This window comes from Callospermophilus lateralis, chromosome 6 (genome assembly GCF_048772815.1).
Source record: "Callospermophilus lateralis isolate mCalLat2 chromosome 6, mCalLat2.hap1, whole genome shotgun sequence".
Taxonomy (NCBI): Eukaryota; Metazoa; Chordata; class Mammalia; order Rodentia; family Sciuridae; genus Callospermophilus; species Callospermophilus lateralis.
Genome location: NC_135310.1, coordinates 137,206,517 through 137,227,811, shown reverse-complemented (window position 1 = coordinate 137,227,811; position 21,295 = coordinate 137,206,517). Strand labels below are relative to the sequence as shown.

At 34.0% G+C, this 21,295-nt stretch overlaps 1 protein-coding gene across 2 annotated transcripts in view; it reads left to right on the top strand.

Moving 5' to 3' along the window:
* The window catches only part of Exoc2 (exocyst complex component 2), a 198,942-nt gene that overhangs the window by 83,715 nt on the left and 93,932 nt on the right, over positions 1 to 21,295 (top strand). For both annotated transcript variants that reach the window (XM_076859113.1, XM_076859114.1), the window contains exons 8-11: positions 43 to 188; positions 323 to 404; positions 1,142 to 1,244; positions 5,491 to 5,609. In XM_076859113.1, the coding sequence (XP_076715228.1) occupies positions 43 to 188; positions 323 to 404; positions 1,142 to 1,244; positions 5,491 to 5,609 (450 nt within the window). The remainder of the gene's footprint in view (positions 1 to 42; positions 189 to 322; positions 405 to 1,141; positions 1,245 to 5,490; positions 5,610 to 21,295) is intronic.

Sequence of the window (21,295 nt, the reverse complement as noted above, 5' to 3'; positions counted from 1 at the left end):
AATTAGCTTTTATTTAAGTTTTTTTTTCTCCTTTAAAAATAGGAGCAAGTAATACTGCGGACACGTTATTTCAAGAAGTGTTAGGTCGAAAGGACAAGGCAGATTCCACTAGGAATGCACTCAATGTACTTCAGCGATTTAAGTTTCTCTTCAATCTTCCTCTGAATATTGAAAGGAATATTCAAAAGGTAGAGAAAATATTTATGTACTAACAGTTATAAATGTCATAAGTTTTAAAGGTTTGTTAATACATTTTTAATATTAACCAAATGTCTTCATTATGCTTTATTGATGGTCTCCAAAATGTTTCTTTATTTTAAAGGGTGACTATGATGTGGTTATTAATGATTATGAAAAGGCCAAGTCACTCTTTGGGAAAACGGAGGTGCAAGTTTTCAAGAAATGTAAGATTTGTTATTACTTCTACATCTTCTACTTTCCTTTTACAGGAAGAATGAGGAATGTGTTCTGTAAAGAATGTTACATGCATTTTAAATTTTGTTTATATGGTGTTCTCTTTAAAATATAAAACAATTACTTCAAAAATAACATTATGATTTTCTTCCTGAGATGCAGTGAAAATGAGCACTCGTGACGATGGGTTATTCTTGGACATTCTTTGCTGCTAGTCACAGTGCTCTTAAAACTCTTTCTTATCAGAAAGAAGCAAAGACAGGTAATTTATAGACATAAACCTGCATTTCGATTTTTTTTTTTCCTTTGGAGAGAACAATCTATATGAATTCTAATTCTTTTTTAGAGCAAACCCAACACCTTTTGAAATTATTTCTAATACTGGATTTATAGAGTATAAGAAAAGCTTAAAATGCCCCATGTTTAAAACTCCCAACAATTAGAAATATTATAGGGTTTACTAAAAATGAAATATGTAAGAATTCAGAAATCATAATTTTATTTCTTTTCTGTGGTAAAATTTATATTTACTTAAATGCACAGACCTTACAAGTTACAGGTCATTTATTTCTAACAAAAATACATGCCCACGTACACACTCAAGATGGTGCTTTGATCACTTCCAAAGGTCCCTGTACTTCTTCTTAGTCAAAAGGAACCATCTGCTTTCTGAAATTTGATTTTAAATTTTAATTCTGCAAATCTTGTGTATTCTTTTTAAAAATAGATTATGCTGAAGTAGAAACTCGAATAGAAGCTTTACGAGAATTACTTCTGGATAAATTGCTTGAGACACCATCAACCTTACATGACCAAAAACGCTATATAAGGTAAAACTTTTGCAAGAATTCTGAGGAATCACCTTTATCTGTTTTGGTATTGGATGTGTCAGGTAACCCTTAACACTAATTAGGGGGAAATTAGTAGACTACTGATAAAATGGTAAAAGAGAAGCCAAATAGCAGAAATTTAGGGTTTTTGGTATAAGACACCAAAATTCTTTTGAATACCAATAAATTGGGAGTAGTTACATAGTATTTACTTTTTAAAGCTAGAAAATCCTGCCAGTTTGGCAAAGGAACAGTAGCCCTATTGCTTAGTCACCTCTTCCTCCTGTGGGTTACCTAACTTTGTGGGATGGTGTGGTGCCCTCCACACCCTGTGAATACCATAGTTCATGAAGTAGGGGCTCTCTGTATGGTTTAAAGAGAATAATACTGTCTTACGCTGTGTGAGAAATTATTCATGCCATAGGAGTGTCCCATGGCTCAATAGTGAAGAAAGTTCTGGAAAGTTTTGCCCTTGAGTATCTATCTGATTTACAAGCCTTTAATGGTCAATAAGATAAATATTGTTACTAAATAGAAATACTTTTTTAAAAATAGCAATAATATTAAAAGAGATGGACTTCATAGGATATGAAGAGTCTTCAGGAAGAAGCAGTATCTCATGATGGAACTAGCTGTTCATTATAGTTAACTATAGGCATATATGCATTTGGCTGTGATTATCATGTGATCATTGAAAATACTCTCCAGGCATAGGAGAAGGATATGTTCTAAAAGCTTCTGTGTGTGCAGTTGTGGAGGGTCCAAGAGTTTACACTTAGACCTTGTCCTGATGATGAGGGAAACTGTGGGAGCATGAGCCACTGCATTGGTACATACTAGTTTTGTCTAGTTGGAAGGTGAGTAGAGGCTTGGGGAATAGGACAGAATGAGCAGTAAAGTCAGTTGCTGCCACTGCAGAACGTGTACCCTGTGCCTGGGCACTGCCCTGGGTGCATTCTGTGTTTCCTCTCTTAGCAAAGGGTACTTGCATTGTGCCTGTTACACAGGTGAAGAAAGCAAAGCTTGCCCAGCACACACAGCTAGTAGGATTACTTCTACTGTTGGTCTGGTTCAAAGCCTATCCTGGCTTTTCTCCATGTTGTCTCCTTAAGGAAAGAATGTCTACAGCAGACTTTTCTGGCTCATAGAACTGAATAAATTTAAAGCTGGAAATAAACTACATGTTAGTTATCCAATTGTTTTATTTTCTACATATAAAAAATAATTTTGGTAAGGTGGAGTGTGTTGTCCAGGACACATTGATGGGGAACAGGTGCCCTGATTCTTCCTTGCTCTCTTCCCCTCTGCTACTTTACAGATTTTTCTTTATAGATTCACCTAGCTGTACATTTGTTATGTTAAATTTGCCTGCAGTAATATGTGAGACTTTACTAAATATAAAATTTCTTTATAGGTAAATTACTGTCTGTATGGATAATGGCCAGTTCATATGACCAGGTTTTTTATTCCTGAACATCATTTAAAAGATGGTAGGGTCAGAAGAGATGTCTTTAGATGGCCTATTTTGTTGCTTTTTTCCCCTTTCATTTTAAAGGAAAAACAACAAGGATGTCAACAATGGTTGAGTTGTTTTCATCATTATTTTATTTCTGATGCTTTGAGAAGACACTAAGCAATTTGATTACTTTTTTCTAATTAAAATTTTAGTCATTAATAAATAGAAAATAAGATCAGAACCACATCAAGTATCTGTTGGGTTTTAAAAACTATGGTGATAGACACTGAGAGCACAAGGAGGGAATGGAAACAGCTTTATTATTAAAAAAAATAACAGAGTGTTAGTATTCTGTGATCCATTTTATGCATAGTAGAAGTGAAAATCGGATTACTTGCTGTGGTGTCTTACTCTTTGTTCATTATTTTATCAAATGTAAATCTTCATGATTAGTTTTACTTCTCATTCTGTCTTGATCTGGTAGAGAACTTGTTAACTTTAACAAGAACCAAGCTCCATTTACTCCTTTCTATCTAAGTGTGACCCTGTTTCTGATAATTTGTAAAAATCGGAATATAGAATTTAAAATTTTTACTCTTAAATTTGAAATTATTAAGCCTATGTCCATCATCTTTGGAATGTTTTCCCTCAAAAGCCTTCATAAAAAATATTCTTTAATGTGTAGTTTTAAACATCATAATTCTAAACAAAGATCTTTATAAGGAAACTATTAGTTTTAAGCTTCATACTAAAAGAAGAAACTTATTGGAAGAGGATGGAATAAGCTGAATTGAACTGAACTGATCTGAAATATTCTCTAGAATTTCTGAGAGAAAAGCTTTATTTTTTAATAAAATTCTTCTAAACTCCTTTAATACTTATTAATGAGAAGATAGGATTATCATTAAATTTTGCAAAGACATGGTCAACTTGCTAAGGAGACATAATTTTAAAATCACTGTAACTAGATGAACTTGTTGATTTCTCTTGCTGTATTGCTGGAGAAATAGCCCTAACAGTGGACCTTCTACATTTTGGTTCAGTAGTTTAAAAATTAGATGGAAGCCATTTCTCTAAAAGAATATTGCCTCTAGCATTAAATCTGAGGATTATGTGAGTAAAAGTATTAGAAGCAAGTTTTGCAGAAATATTTGGAGGCATAGCAAACCTATTTAGGAAGCTTGTTGAAATCAGTTACTCCCAGCAAGAAAGAAACGAATGTTCTTTGGGAAGAGTAGACACAATATATTATTTGTTATATTTGCATTACAGATAATAAAATAGGAAAGTCTTGTGTGAGAGGAAGAATCAGGTTGGTTTTTGAAAGCTTTGGAAGGAATTCCCTATGCTAAGCTAAATTTAATTTGTTAGATTGTTAGGAGATTATTCTCAGATAAAGAGACTTAGATGATGTCTCTCTCTCTCTCTATATATATATTTAGTTGTAGATGGACAAATACCTTTATTTTGTTTTGTTTTATTTTTATGTGGTTCTGAGGATCGAACCCAGGGCCCCTCACGTGCTGGCAAGTGCTCAACCACTGAGCCACAACCTCAGCTCTTAGGTGGTATCTTAATATTAATAAAATTCTTCCTTTTAATTGTGTCTTTGTCAACTCTGACACATCGCCTGTTTGAAACCTACCCACAGTCATCAGGAGGAGAAGGGCAGGCAGCCTGTCAAGTGCAGTGTGATCCATGCTGTGAAGTGGCCCTCTGAAGATGATCAAATGCCTAGACATTCTCAGAAACAGGAATCCAATAGCTAGTGGAGGTTGGGGTTGTTGTGGATAGTTTCTCAATATGATGTCATGTTTCTTCTCAACATCTTTTTTGCTAACTTATTATGAAATTGATTTGTTTCTCCTCTAATTAGCTGCTAATTGAGATGTCTGAGTAATGAGTACTGGCTACTGAAAAAATTGGGAGGGAGCATCAGGCATGAGTGATTGAGATTTGGCTAGAGGTCACAGCTTGTAGCTATTAATGAATATTTATCATTGACCAAAAATCTTTAACCACAAGACAAAGGATAGCCTATTATTTAAGAATAATTTTAAGACAATAAATTTATTCTAATATGCTTTTTGATTTGATTTAATTGGATTTAACTTGTTGTATTCATACATTTTGTGAAGTATGAATGCCATATCTTGAATACTATTTGATAGAAATTTTTTAACTGTAATATATTTAAAGTGTCTATATGGATTTGCGTATTTTATACACAAAGACATAAAATATTTTAAAAACTATTTTAAAATAAGAAACTATCCATATATATTCTAGAGAAACACTTTCTCAGTGATGAATTAGTTTGTTACCAAATTGCTTCATGTTGAGAAAGCAGTCTTGTTTTAGCTCTTAGTAAGCTGTGTTACACTGCCATCTAGTGGCTGTAACAGTTGCAGTTCTTTAACCAGTGTTCTTGGCTTGCCCTTCAGTAATGACTTCAAACGGAGTAGGCATAGTCTGAGAACTAAATGTAGATGTAAAGGAAAAGCCTCACCATGTCAATAGGATCGCTTTGTCTTTGTCAAGTTGTCTTTGTCTTTTTAGTTATCTTTATACAAAGAGCCAATTACAAATTACAGTTTTGTTATTATTGCATGAAAAGAAATTTGATCTTGTTTGCAAATTAGATACTTAATATAATATTGACAAATGCTTTACTCATTAATACAATTTTAGTTTTTCTTTCAAAAAAAAGGTACTGATTTTAAAATATGCTTGATTTTCTTTTTGCGCTCACTTATAACAGAAAAAGCCTTGGGCTTGCTTTTTTTTAAGGTATCTGTCTGACCTTCATGCTCCTGGTGACCCTGCCTGGCAATGCATTGGAGCCCAGCACAAGTGGATCCTTCAGCTCATGCACAACTGCAAGGAAGGCTACGTGAAAGACCTGAAAGGCAAGGGTTTCTTTTCTGATGTATATGCTATTCCTTTATATCACTTTAATATTCTTTGGGAATGCTTAATGATTAAGGGAATGATTACCTATTTTTCTTGGTGTCTGTACCTGTCCCGTTGTTGTTGCTATTGTTAACCCCTCCCTGCTTTTTAAAATTGTACTTACAAGCTGGAAACAGAGGGAAGGGTGAAAACTTTTTTAATATGTTTGCTTTTGTGACCAGTTAACAGGATTGACAAGAGTTTGTTGTAAAGAACATTTAAAATTTCATTGGAGTCAGCATGATGCTCTAGAAATGACAGTAATTCTTGATAAATGTTAGTCTTGCTAATTGTTTCATCAGATATATGCTGATCTATACTGCATACCAGACAAATTCCAATTACTAAATAGATAGTGATGAATAAGACCCAAGCCATGCCTCATTGAATTCACAGATAGAGGAAGGAAAAGGCATTAAACCTGTAACAATAAAAACATTGAGACAAACAATAAAAAGGAAAACAAAAGGTATTCTGTTGGGGAGTAACTGAGGAAAATGCTTTAGATGACTGGTTTGGGAAAGTATCCCTGGAATGCTTCATTTTAGCTAAGAATTGGAAGTGGTTTATCAGGCAGACTCCACCCAGCCTGAGAAAGGGAACCACTTGAGCAAAGGCCCTCTGGTGAGTTTGAAGAGACAAGTTAAACCTGCATGAAATTGTTTTCATGAAGGTTTATTGACTTATTTGTATAATCCTGGCATTCAACAAATATTAAATATATTGAATGTCTACCATGCTCCCAGATACTGTGGGTGGCCAGTATAACTGACAAGGGGCTGATTCATACAGGTTTACAACATCATGGAAGAGACATTCTGGTTGGCTATTAGGATACTGTGTACTATGTCATATTTTAAGATTGGGGTAGTGTTTAATGCTGTCATAGCACTTAGGAACAGAACCTAATTTAGGGTTTTGGGGTCAGGGAAATAATATTCTAAGATCTGAAAGAAATTCATTGACTCTGAGATCTAAAGGCTACCTGTATTGATGATTTCAAGTAGAAGAAGAAAGAGTTAAAGATCATTCCAGGAAGAGTACTAGGTTTGGAGCAAGGGAAAGCCACTGAATTTTGTATGCCTGGAGCCAGAAAGTGATTAAAATTGGAGGAACTGAGACTGGAATTTGCCGCAGTCTCTGGCTGGGCACAAATCACGAGTCTCCACACAGCTTGTAGATTCAAACAGCAATTCTCTATTCCCGAACTGGCCGTCTACAAACACTCTGCCCAAATCCACTCCGCATGGGCTTTTGTCTCCCAAAATATACTGTCTGACCCTAAGCACTCAAGAGGAACACAGCAGCAGGATACGCCCTATTCTAAAGGGGGAACACCCTAATCTCCTATTATGCTAAACTGCCCTATTCTAAAGGGGGAACACCCTAATCTCCTATTATGCTAAACCGCCCTATTCTAAAGGGGGAACACCCTAAACACGGATCCTGCCCTGGTCCTTGAGCAAGGTCACCTTTCAGAAGTCCTTCCACTAGACAGCATGGGAGTAAGCTGGCAAGGAATTTGTCATACCTACTTGGCTGATGGCTCCCAGCAGGAATTAGGACACACCAAATAATGGACTTTGTTAGCTGCTTTGAGTGGTTTGGCAGTAGGGAAGACATTGAAAGACTTTAAGAGGTAAAAGACATGATTAAACTTATTTTTAAAGAGAGGATAACTCTGCCTTTCATATACAGAATCAATGAGAAGGAATAAGACCCAAGCAGGGAAGCTGGTTAGAAACTAGTATGATAATTCTGGCATCTGACCTAGCATGGAGGTGTTGGAAATGTGAAGTGTGTAGATTACAGGGCTATTTAGAAAGTAGATAGATATGACTAGGTACTGGAAGAATGAGGAAGAGGAAGAGGGGATGAAGGATGACTCTCAGGCATCTGATTGTGGTAATTTACTACTATGATGGTATTATTGAGTTAAGGGACTTAGAGGAAAAATGTGATTTTTCCCTCCTTTCATTTGGATAGATGAATTTGGAATTGTTTGACATGCAAGTAGAGATACCCAGAAGGTATTTGTACTTAAAGGAGCCAGAGATTTGGGTATGGTTGCAAATGGATGATTCTTAGGAGTTGATGCACTCATTCAAAAAGGTAAAAGAGAAGAAAACCAAGAATGGAATCCTGAGGAGCTAGTAGAAGAGAAACCTGGACAGGAGATGATGACAGGTGGGTTATCAGGACAAGATGGAAAAAGGAAGGCCTAGAGCCACAAAACCAAAAGGAGGAAGTTATTGAAGTTTTTAAATTGAAGTGGAAAGTAAGAGTAAAATGTCCTCTAGATTGGGCACCAAGGCTGCTGTTGGTGACCTTGGCAAATGTATTGTCAGTGGCCTGAACTCCTGAGTAGATGACGTAAAATGAGGAGTTGTAGTGATCATCAGGTCCCAGAAGAGTTAGGTGAAATGACAAGAGAACAATCCTGGCCCAGAAAGATGATAACAGTTGTTGCCTATATTTATTTATAGCATAATTTTGTCATGAATTATTTGGCTTGGATTTGAGTACTTACCAGTTTTGATTCTTGTTCTTTTTTATGTTTGATATTTCAAAAAACACGAATATCTCTCTGTTGATGCCATGTCAATATTTCTATTGATATCATTAATTATTTTACATTTGTAGCAAGGGAAAATGATAGCAAATAAGACACAGAGACCTTAGTCTTTGGGAATACTTAAGATTGTCTTAACATACTAATTTCTCTGTTGATTTCACTAGTAATTTTTTAGTCTACTTGTTCAGTAGGCTTTCAACCTTGACTACACATCAGAATTCCTAGATTTCCAGAATCCGACACCCATCAATTCCATACCAATTGTATTAGATTCTGGAGGTGAGACCAGGTGGCAGTATTTTTCAAGCTTCCAAGTGAGTCAGCTGCAGCCAGGGTTGATCATTGGTGTATTTACTGTTTGTTGTACTAGGGGCTAGAAGTGCTGTGGTGAGAAGGCTTCTTAGATCTTGGAGTTTGGTGGGATAGATGTATGATTTTTGAAATCATATAAGTATGTGTTTAATTGTAATTGTAAAAAGGGTTATGAAGTGTAGAGTGCAGAATTTTATGAAATCATATTACAAGAATACACAGACTGGCTTGTGGGAAAGTACAAAGAAGTGTCCTAGAGAAGGTGATACCTCAATTGAACCCAAATGATGACTGTCTGCTATCTAGATTGGTGTGGGGAACTATTACAGACTCCCCCTACATCTCAGTAAATGCTATCCTTCTCCATCAAAGTTGGTGGTAAATATGGTGGCCATGTTCAAAGGATACACACAAAATATGTGGTCTGACAAAAAAATTTTCCTACTTACGCATATAGGAAACAATCTGAACACAAAATTTGGTATGAAAATATCAGAATTTCTGGGATCTGATTTTATTCTATAAATTTCATGATAATACAGGATAGATTTCCCAAATAAATTAGTAAATTTTTGTTATACTTTAATTTTCTTCAGATGTTCATGTGCAACAGTGCCCTTTTTCATTATCAGTAAATGCTACTAATAGAAATAATTTAGGTAATCCTAATATATGAGAACCTTTTAATTGGAAGAGTAGTATGGTCTTTTGTGTTCAGGTCAGAAGTAGTTTAATTGTTTCATTTTAGAGAACCTCAAAATTCTCCTTGTATATGTTTTGCATGGTGCTGAGACCTGGGTTCAGGGCCTTGCACATGCTAGGTAAGTGCTGTACTGCTGGCCCATACCCCTAGCCTCCCAAACATATTTAAAAGCAAGAAAGACAATAGAATAATTTTCCATGAACCCACCATAACTTCAATAGTTGTGAGCTCTCCCATTTTGGATTATGTTGAAGTGGGTTACATCATTTCATTCATAGCTAATTCAATGTACTTTTCAGAGATAAGGAGTCTTTTAAAAATTGTCAATAATTTATTATCAAATATTCATTTAATTTTTAAACTCATAAACAGTTTAATTTCACCTCTATCATTTTTTTGTAAATTTTTAATTTGTTGTTCTTACTTATACATGACGGTAGAATGTATCTTGACATATATACATATATAGTATATATAGATTATAATTTCCCATTCTTGTGGTTGTATGTGATGTGGAGTTACACGGGTCATGTATTTATATATGAACATATGAAAGGTATGTCCTATTCATCTTTCCTACTCCTATGCCTTCTTCCTTCCCCCTATTTCCCCCTGTCCAATCTGGTGAACCTCCACTCTTCCCTCCCCCCTGCCTTTTGTGAGTCAACATCCATATATCAGAGAGAATATTTGGCCTTTGTATTTTGGGGATTAGCTTATTTTACTTAGCATGAATAGCCTCCAGTTCTGTTTATTTACCAGCAAATGCAATAATTTTATTCTTCTTTATGGCTGGGTAATATTCCATTGTGTACATGTACCACATTTTCTTTATCCATTCATCAATTGAAGGGCACCTAGGTTGGTTCCATAGCTTAGCTATTGTGAATTGAGCTGCTATGAATATTGATGTAACTGTGTCACTGTAGCATGCTGATTTTAAATCCTTTGAGTATATGCTGAGGAGTGGGATAGTTGGGTCAAATGGTGGTTCCATTCCAAGTTTTCTGAGGAATCTCCATACTGCTTTCCAGAATTGTACCAATTAGCACAAGCGGTGTATGAGTGTACCTTTTGCCTCACATCCTTGCCAATATTTATTGTTACTTATATACTTGATAACTTCCATTCCAACTGGAGTGAGATGAAATCTCCACGTAGTCTTAATTTGCATTTCTCTAAATTGTTTGTGATGTTGAACATTTTTTTCATATATTTTTCTTGATCATTCGTATTTCTTCTTCTGTGGAGTGTCTGTTCAGTTCCTTTGCCTGTTTATTGATTGGGTTATTGGGTTTTTTTTTTTCACATCTATCTTTTCAAGTATATTGATACCATCACTTTTTGACTGATACTTGTGCAAAGCCAAATGATGAATGTGCCATAGATGTAGGTAAACTGTTTCCTAGAATGGAAGAAGAATCAGTCAGTGTTAAAATATGTTTTGGCTTTGGCCAGTTTGTACTTAGATGCTTTTGTCTGTCATCATTAATATATGTATATATTGTTGGATACATGCCATCTCTTCAATATACACTTAACCTACATTTGTGTAGGTAATATAATTATGTTTGCTGTGTGTATGGTTGTGTTTACATAAATTTTAGACTTAATTATAAATTTGCTGGGAATGAACACAGTTTTTCTTTCATATATTCTATAACTGTTATATAGTTATTTAAATAGATATTTTATCATTACTCTAATTATATATAATGTAAATATGAGGCAATATGTAGAAAGATCCACAAAATATCATTTGGACTTACCATCCGAAGAAACTGGAGAAATTGTCTGGTTCAATAGATGACTATAAATCCCTTTCATGTGATATCCCTGAGAAGCCAGGTGACAGACCCAAGTTGTCTGTATTTTGAGTGAGGGCAGAACTAGCAAGTGAGTGTGCAGATTTCTCCCCTTTCTACCAGACTGTACTCATTTCCCCAGGTCAGAAGACACAGTACTTCTCTGTGTTACATTGTTGGAGCATATTTTATCATACAGAATTCTGAATATGATGTCAAAGCAAATTGGCATTTTTCTGGCAGGTAAGGCAAATTGATGTTTGGTAAATCATAAAGATCTACTATGCCTGAAACTCTCCAAGCTAGATGAGCTGTTTCTAATTTCTATTACTTTTGATGTTATTTTGCTTCTATTTAGATAAACCCTATTGAAGAAATTTTATGTAAACATAATTAGTAACCTCTAAAATTATATATCAAGTATTAATAAATGCTCCAGTAGTCAACATGTTGAGAAAATGGAGGTGAATGAGAAAATATCTAGTGACTAGAAGTCATCCTGGGAAATATTAAAAATATGTTTGGGAAGGCCTACTATCTTCCCAGCAGAGCTGAAAGATTTATGGGGACAGGGATGGAAAGAGGTAGGGCCAGCATCTCCCAGTTGATGTCACTTTTGTACTTTTGTGACTTGGTCTGATCCTCACTGCCTAGTGACAGGGTGTTTACTTATTTGCTTGGCAGTTGCTGGTTTTCTTTGAACTGACTATAACTGTACACTGAAGTCTCAAGCATTTTGAAAAGGTGATTCATATTCTGCCAGGAATTGCTTAGAAATGTCCCTAAAAAAGACAGTGCCTGCATTTCATCTAGTACTTTGTTGTAAAGCTATGTTGATTTTATTAGGTTATTCTCAGGAATATACTTTGAAAATGAAAGCCTGTTGCCTTCTAAAGAAAGTACATCTTAAGTTCTATCATAATAACTGTACTTAGACTATTAACACTGAAGAAAAGAAATAGGTGTAATTGCTTAAGTAAACCCATAGGTAGAAAATGGTAAAAAATTGAGACAATTTTCTGAAATAAAACTCAATTTTAAATGGATTAATTTTAAGTGTTTCCAGAAGGAAAAGAATTCTTGGTGTATTTTTGAGTAAAGCTGGTTTTATGCATGAATCTAAGAAATTCTAATTTACATATAAATATTTTTTAAAAAGTCTTTGCGTGTGGGTTTGGGAGAAATGTTAATTGTATTTAGTCTTGTGGTCTTCAGAGAAAATTTAATGAGGAAAGATGATGATAGATTTTCAGAGACCACAGCCCTACATACAAAGCTGCCTTTTTGTAAGAAAGACTCTCTTGTAGATGAAGCATTTGGCATCAGAGGTGGCCGTAAGGTGGATATTCCTATGAGTACTGCATTAGACCCTTCTCCGGATTCCAGTTTTTATAGTAATAATATACACGGACCCTAGCAGATGGTGCTCTTCAGGTTACAGTCTGGGAAAGCAGAGCAGGAGGTTGTCCCTGCATCTTCAACACACCTGGCCATCATCCCCAGATGTCCCTCTCTCCTCTTCTGGAGCCTGACAACTGTAACCCAAATGTGATCTTCTGATTTTTCTACTGGAGAAAAAGATGGGGGGAAAAAAACTAGTCAAAAGAAACAAGAACAAAGATAAAACCCTGTTTGAAAGCTTAAATGTTGATGGAAGACTTTGACTTCTGTTTTTTTCCAGCCTCAACAGGGTAACCATTTTGCTTCTGGTCCCCTGCATTCAAAGCAGCCTTGTGCCCTGAATCATTGTACACCTTAAACTTAACCACTTTATGAGAAGTGTCAATTATCTCTTGAAATTCCTATGAAATAGGTCCAAAATTAGAGTAAGTCTTCAGGTTTCCTGCCAGGAAAAGCCCTTTGGTTAACCCCCTACTGGCGTTCTAAACAGGATTTTTAAAGGTGGCCTTCAAAGGTATTTTTTTTCTTTGTTCTGAAAGTGAATTTGAGCTTAACTCTTCAGATATAGGCTGGCTATGTCTTAATAACTTGAGGAAAAAGTCATCAGCCTTCTCATAGAGTAATTCCCTTCTTTCAGAAATATGCTTAATTAAGATTTCCCAAAAGGCATCTTAGAATTGGGTCCCAATAGAGGGAACATTTAGAATAGGAGCCGTAGCTTAAGTAAGCAATGAATTCTTAAAAATAACCTCATAACAGAAGGAAATAAATTTATACAATGCTCAGTTTCTCTTTGATTTCAAACAGTCAACAGATTGTTAAATACTTGCTGAAAGAAAGAAAAATGTTTATGTTTTTTCAAGGACCTTATGATACAAAAAGCCCATATTTTCAACTGAAGCTCATAAAATATATGTGTAAGTTATATTATTGTAATTTGCCTACGATTTTGTTAATTTACACAGTAAAACTGAACTGTATTTTTTCTTGATATTTAAAAAATAAAGCTGTGATCTGTATGTACATGTTATATATATTATATATGTATGTACATGTACATTTTTTAATAAGTGGGGTTTACACATATAATTCTGGTTTTGCCCTAATGCAGGGTTAGGGAGACTTTCTATATGCTGGATTAAACTGCAGCCTCCATTAGGAAACTGTCAGTAGTAGAATTTTCTGTGGAACTATAAAAATATTTCCATAGTCAAAAAGACAGCCAAAGGGTGTTGTTATACATATATTAGATTAATATAATTATAATTTTTAAAAGCTGATATAATGAGGTTGTAGATATTTAAGTTTCTGTTAATGTAGTTTAATTTCTGGAGATTTAAGAAGTAGTTTCTCTCCTGAGTGTTTATTACTAAATGAACCTGGAATGATAAACTTCAGTTTACAACAACAACAACAACAAAAGGAAAGGCAGAATTATAGTAAGTACAGATGGGGGATATTAATTTGATTTCCATCTGCTACTACTTACAACTAAGTTCTATCCAACATTGAGGACTTCTGAGTTGGACTGACAGTTGATTCACCTATATACTTGTTCTTTTTCATGTTGTGATGACAGTCTTAAAAATTGGTCTCAGAATATGAAAGCTTAGTAGGATTTTATTTACCTGCTTTAAGATTTAGAGGCCATACAGGGAGAAAATTAATTCAGGGTAGGGTATTAAATAAAGGAAAAGTACCATTTATGAGTGCAATCAAATTGTCTTTTTTTTTTTTTTTTAAGCAAAGCAAGAGTCTTGAGTTTCCTTTTTTTTTCCTCAGAGAGAGAGAGAGAGAGAGAGAGAGATAGAGAGAAGAAAAAAAGTTGATATTTAATATACCATGAATTAGGTTTGGAATGCATACCATCAGAAATTGTCACTCTTATAGTAAGTAGTACAAGTCTGCATAAATGGTTCTAATTGCCAAAATGCAGATCAGCAGTTTTTTTTTTAACATAATGATTGTAGATTGTTTAGAAATCTAATTTGAAAAGAAAGTTTTATTCTCCAGTTTCAAATTATGACTAATAATACTAGTAATTTAGGTACTTTTTTTCCCCTAAAGTCAATAACCTAGGATTAAGAACTTGATTTACTTTTGGAATAGCATTTCAGATCCTGTATGGTAAAATAACAGCTGTTGAATATCATAGGAGAGAATTGGATTATGGCCTCTGTATCTTCTGCTTTATAATAGATTCTATTCACCTTACAATAAGCAATCTCTTTTTTTTAGATCAGATAGGCCAAAAAAGGCGATGTCGAAGGACCTTTTCAGTGGGTTATCCTAGCAGCTGGTTCTTTTCTACAACCTTGGCTTACTGTACATCTGGAGGAAGACTTCTTGCAGCTGAGAGCCATTTCATGCCTAACCCGGTCCTCTCTTCTTAGTGGAAAGGAAAGTGTGACATTGAATGTCAAATACACATTGAATTCACACTTGGTAATTTAAAAATATTGATCATTACAAATATTTTAATTCTATATTCTTTCGTTTTTTGTAACAATTTTTTACTTTTATCTTCTAGATAATATTTTCTCTACGTAATCTATATATAACTGCCAAAAAGCATAGGAACTTAATAAAAACATAAACATTTTGGTTACTTACCCATTTTACTTATTACAAATATAAAGTTCTTGCTTAACTAACCAGTTAGCTAAAAAGGCTTCTTGAAAGTTCACATAGTTTTGTTTTTAAAGTACATTTACTTTTTTGTATATTGTTTTGAGTGGTGTTGAAATGTACATCAGAAATGTGGCCTAGGATCTGCTAAAGACTATCCAAAATGAAGTAGTTAACATGGGTGTATTAACTATTGACTCCCTTGGTTTAATTTGGATTAAATGATTTTTTTAAATTGAGAAAATGTCCCTATCAAAACTTTCAATATAGAGAGAATCAGAAGATCAAAGAGAGCATTTTTATCTGTTGATACAGGTCTAATTTGTAAGGAATTTGTAATTCTGCCTTGATACACCCACCCCCACCCCAGCTTTGGCATTGAAATTCTTCTGTGTGGTGTGCTTGAAAGGAATCCCATCCTGCCTCTGTCTGTGGAGGCTCCTGGTCTGCATGTTTGGTCAACAAGCAACAGTGGGTGGTCAGGCTGCAGCACAGGACAAGGGCCCGCTGTGCACAGGAAAATGTGTTCAAAGGTGTTTAAGGGCGGTGAGGAAGTCAGCCGCCCTTCTGAGAGTCCCTGGGCTATAGATCAGTCCATTGTGGACTGTGAGAAAACTTGCTATACAGGCATAAAGGATGAGAAAATATAGTAAACTTATTCACCTGGCTGTACATCTGCAGGCTTGCCTTCAGAATGTCTTTTCTGCACTTTATGTTGTATAGACCCCCGTTAAACAAATATTGACAGTTATTTGCATTTAAAATAGGCAAAACCTTGCACAGCTTGAGCTGAAAGGATTTGAGCAATATGTAATAAGGTTTCTTGAAGTCTTATGGAATGTAGGTATAATAAGCATTTTTCTATAGTCTTCTTAGAGTCCTCCTCAGCTTTTTTTTTTTTTTTTTTAACTGATTGTTGTAGGATTCAGAGTTTTAGTATAAATCCTTGAGTTTGTGAGCTTTGTGGGAGATCTTTCCTCATCTATAGATGCACATAAAGCTGGACTATTTTTAACCTAGTAGAAATATCATAGTTGCTGGAGAAAAAAAAAAAGCAAATGTTTTAACTTGGTCTTTTATTGATGATTCAGGACCTCACACTTACTGATAAATATTGTAATATAGTGAAGTGACTGGTATTGTTCTGAAGAAAGTAACTCCTGCAACTTTTAAACAAATTTTCCATTGTTTTCTTGTTAAAGCCAAATTTCTGTTCTGCATTTATACAGTATTTAAAAACTAATTTTATACTTGTTTATAATTTGTTAGATATATCCAGTGCTCACATCTCACAATTAGAAAAATAATTCCTTTTGACTTTTTTTTTTTTTTCTGTACTGGATATTGAACCCAGGGTCTTATGTATGTGAAGCAAGCACTCTACTATTGGGCTTAAGAATTTCTTTTGACAATGTTGCTATCAGATATTTTAGAAACTTATGTAACTGGAGAAATGAGATTGAATTTTTACTGTCAATTATTTCCAAGTATAGTTTGTGTGTGTGTGTGTGTGTGTTTCTTCATCGCAATTAGGTAAAGCATTTTTTTCTTCCAACTTTTTGTAGATGAGATGTATCATTTATATTGGTAAAATTGTAACTATTGTAATACTAGTTTGTGGAAGTTAAAAGATAAAGCCAGATCTAAGAACTCTTTTAGAATTTTGTTTGTACCATTTTTCTTATGAATAATACATAGTAGAATTTCTAGAAATGCTTTATAATGATTTTTCACGCCACAGGGTTTGTGCCTACTTGAAATTACTCCAGAGTAGTCTTGACCCTGTAGTTATTTCTCAGATAATTTTGACAGACTGCAATGTATAATTTTTATCTTAAGTTTATTCATTTGAGAATACTTATTGGTTACTGTGCTTAGTGTCTTTAAAATTAGCCAAGCTCTAAAATCCATAAAATAATATCACAAAATTCTAATGAAGTACCTTTAATATTTACCTTTAATATTTGTGTGATATAATTTCCTTTTAAGGCATAATTTTCACATTTGCTGTATATGTAGAGGCAAACTTTTTATACTTTTAAGATAACACCAGTGATGAGTTTCTTAAAGTGTAGGAATAATGAGCAGAATAAACTTTTTTTTTTCCAATTTTGTTTGTAATGATGATTTAAAATTTTATACTCAAACTTTGAATCACAGGATCAGAATTTTACTGCTCAAGAAGTTTTTACAAAATGTGTGGTTTAAGCACTAATGTTTTATAGGTATGTTTTACAGAATAGGCCTGTGACTAAGTGCTATAGAACCCCACACCAGCTATATAGTCATGAGACTTCTTCATAGAATTAATCCCTGCCCTACTGTCTTATATAGGGAACAATTGGTATTGGCCCAAATGAGGGTATAACATAAACATTTTCATTGAGGGTAAAAGTAATAACTTCCTATTTGACAAAATCTTCTTTAAAGTTTCCATCTGATGGGAAGTAGTTCAGTGATAGAGCACTTCTTAATATGCATGAGGCACTAGATTCGATCCCTTGCACTAAAGAAAAAGAAAGTTTTGTTTTTCCATTCAGAAAAAAATAGTGGGGAAATTTACTGCCAAGAAAACAAATTACCCTTCAAAATTCATATATATTTTTAAATTTTTATTTATTTGTTTACATGAGCTCTCTTATTATTATTTTTTGCATTAAAATTCTTAATACATCTTTATACCACAATTTATCATATCTCTAGTATTAGTTTGAAAAGGAAAGTCAAACACAGCTTTATGAAAACTTCAGTCTCGGTCACCTACACAAGGTTTTATTGCAAGCAAGCATTCTAATGAAAAGTCGAAGTAGTATGGATATAGTTGAACACTAATCCTCAGCTAACCGTCAATGGGAAGAAAATTTAGGTTTTCAGGAAAAATATACAAAATAACATCATTTTTAGTTGCATATGATACTCTCACATATAACTTTATATTGTCTTTACATTTCTCTTAAACACATTGCTAACATATTGTAAGGTAATACAATCAAGATAAAATAGACTAATTTCTTGTGAAATATTTTATTAAGAAAATTTTTTTTGGTATCTGGGATTGAACTCAGCTGCACTTAGCCTCTGAGCCGCATCCTATCCCTTTATATATATATATTTTTTATTTTGAGACAGGGTCTTTCTAAGTTGCTTAGGCTGGCTTTGAACCTGCAATTCGATCCTCCTGCCTCAGCCTCCAGAGCTGTTGATATTATAGGCATGTACCACCATGCCAGGCTCTTATAAAATATCTTAAAGCCTTTGCTGATTTTATATTTTACAAAAATTATGGATTTTTTCCATCTTGTTCTTTTATAGTAATGCTTACTTATTGTCAAAATCACTTAATATTTGTAATAATTTTGTGAGGTAAAATATCAAGTCATACAGTTTAAAGAAGTGTCATAATCCTCAAGTTTTCTTTTTTGAACACTTGTGAACACTTGATAGTAAATTATTTGAAACAAATCATTTAAAATGTTTGCATCTCTTTTTCTGCAAAGCAAAATTCTTTTAATTCCCTGTACAATAATGCATTGTAAGTTTTCCTCCTCCTCCTTTTTAGCAGAGAAAAGGAGCCAAACGTTAGGGAGCGAAATGGCACTTCTAGGTCAGTGCCTACTGCTTGGATTACAAGGCTTATGTATTTAGGTGCAATGGCGCAGTGCTACTTTCTGGTCACTCAGCGCAAATAGGTCTCACAAATGTGTTCCAGATGCTGATTTGTCCTATAAGGGCATGTGTTGCTGTTATACTTGCTGGTGACGCTAGGCTATCAATTAAGAAATTAGTTTATGTTTAATGTTCTTTGTCTGATATCACAGAAAACTGATGATGTGGTTTCTAATAGAACAAAAGCATATTCTTAACACAGTTTCTGTTATTAAAGAAAAAGATAAATCAGTCTTTTAACAGTTTCAAAATTCAAGATTTACTTAAACTACATAAATGATACAATATCAAACCATTTAAATTAAAGTTGTCACGATATAAGTTATGGGGAAAAGATTTTCTGAGAATCTACTTATGCAGTGATAATTGTGTTATTTGTAGAATGTTATATAGCATATTTTTCAGGAAACTAGGAAGCACTTTTCTTCTTTGTCATAAATTTATAGTACTGAAACCTGCAAAAGTAACATTTTTAAATTAAAACATTCTCTTATACTTTTTAAAACACATTTTAAAATATAGATAAAAATGGATATAGATGTAATGTGATGCTAAGTTTGAGACCCCTCTTGAGTTTCCTTTTAAAGTGTATCAGAAAATTAATATTTTGATATTAACTTACTGAATTCTACTATTAATAGTAATAACTATGTAAACTTCAAAGTAAAATGTCATAAATCATTAAAATCTCAAACTTCCTATTTAACATAGAAAAATTATTTACAAAAAATATTGTTTCTTTACTTTTTTTTTTAACTCTGCATCACATGTCTTTTTTTGTTTTAGCATTTTGAATTATAAGCTTTGTGTTAAATGCAGTAGTTTTCCAAATTAGTAATATATTTAACACAGCAGTCCAAAGATAGTCTTCAGAAACTTGCATCCCACTAAAAGAATCTGTCCAAATGATTTAATTTCTATTTCAGGTAACATTTACCTGGTACTGTATTATGTACAGTGGCTCATGAGGATAGCATATGCTTGTGAAGTCAGGGTTTCTTTGATCACCCAGTCACTCTACTTCCTCACTCCTTTAGATTCTCTGCATAGCATTCATACTAGGTTTTTATTATTTTTTTACTGGTCTATTTTTTGCCTCCACCTTCCTAAGGTAAAGTCCTTGAGAGCAGGGACTTATCTATCACCTTTTCCCAGGGCCTTTGATTCCTGGCACACAGGACAAGCTCAATAAATAACTTGTTGAATGTAACTGGATTGCTTAGCATTGGTGGCATAAAATCATCACCTTGTTCTCTTATTAAAATAAGGAAATCACCATACTAAAATGATAAATTATTTTTATTTATAAATGTGTTATATCCTTAGCACCTGACCTGAACACAAATCCATAAGTTTTTAAAGCTCTTTTAAGCTATTTAAAACAGGAAATACAGTTTTTAGTGAGTAATTTGAAATTTACCACTCATTAATACATTGAGGGTGTTATTTGTGGAAGGTCAATGACTATTGGAATATGGAGATATAATATTTAGTTCTTACCTCTGAGAACACAGTGGTCTGGTTTGGGACTAGGCAATAATACATAACTGTTAATGAACAGAAGGGAGATGTGAAATTGTAAAATTGTGTACATTCTGATTGACTTCTGTCAGAGGGCAAAGATAGATAACCCTTTTAGTTGCTACAGTTAGAGGCTGTGCAGTAGCTATAATTTAAGATGAATCTTTAAGGACAAGGGTTTAAATGGATAAAGAGGAAACATGAGTGAGGTCTTTCAAGTGGAGAGGATAGTAAATTAGGCAAGAAAAGTAAGGTGCTTTTTATTTTTATTTGTTTTGTTTTGGTTTTTCAGTGCTGGGGATTAAACCCAGGGCCTCATGCATGCTAGGGCAAGTACCCATAAATGCTCCAACACTGAGCAACATCCCTAGCTCCTAAAGTTTGTTTTTTTTTTTTTTTTTGTCCTGTGTATAGTAAATGATCTGTAAATGCTCATTGAATTCCATTTATTTTGGAGATCTTTGAATTCTCCACTAAAGCGCTTAAAGTGGTGTTTCTAGGGTCCTCTGCAGAGCAACAAAGCAAATTTTACCACTTGAAACCAATATCCTTTCAAACTCTTTTAGTACTATGTGATGCCATTCCTATAATTCTTGAGATCCATTTTAGAGAAATTGTGTCCTGAGTTTCAGGATAATTTGGAATGGAAAAAAACTGGTATAGCCTTTATCCTGAGGGTTTCTGGAAGACTTCTGGGAAGAGAATCAAGAACAGTATTTTTGTGTGAAATTTACCTAGGAAAAGAAAGAAAATTTTTGATAATATCAGAATGTTCAGCTTTTGGAATATTAACATTGTGAAGTAAAAAGGATCCAAATTAGATGACCTGTATCAGGAATAGAAATGGAATCAAATTCTACATCCCAGAAAAAAAGGAGGAGATTTGGGAATTTAAATAGAAATTGTGAAAAAACCAGAGAAGATTCGTGCTGTCTCCATGACTTCCTTTTGAAGTGTCAACGAATTGTTTTGCAAAAAATTATTTCTCCTTCCAGTTTTAATGTTTACAGCCTTACCTGCCAGTTTTCATGC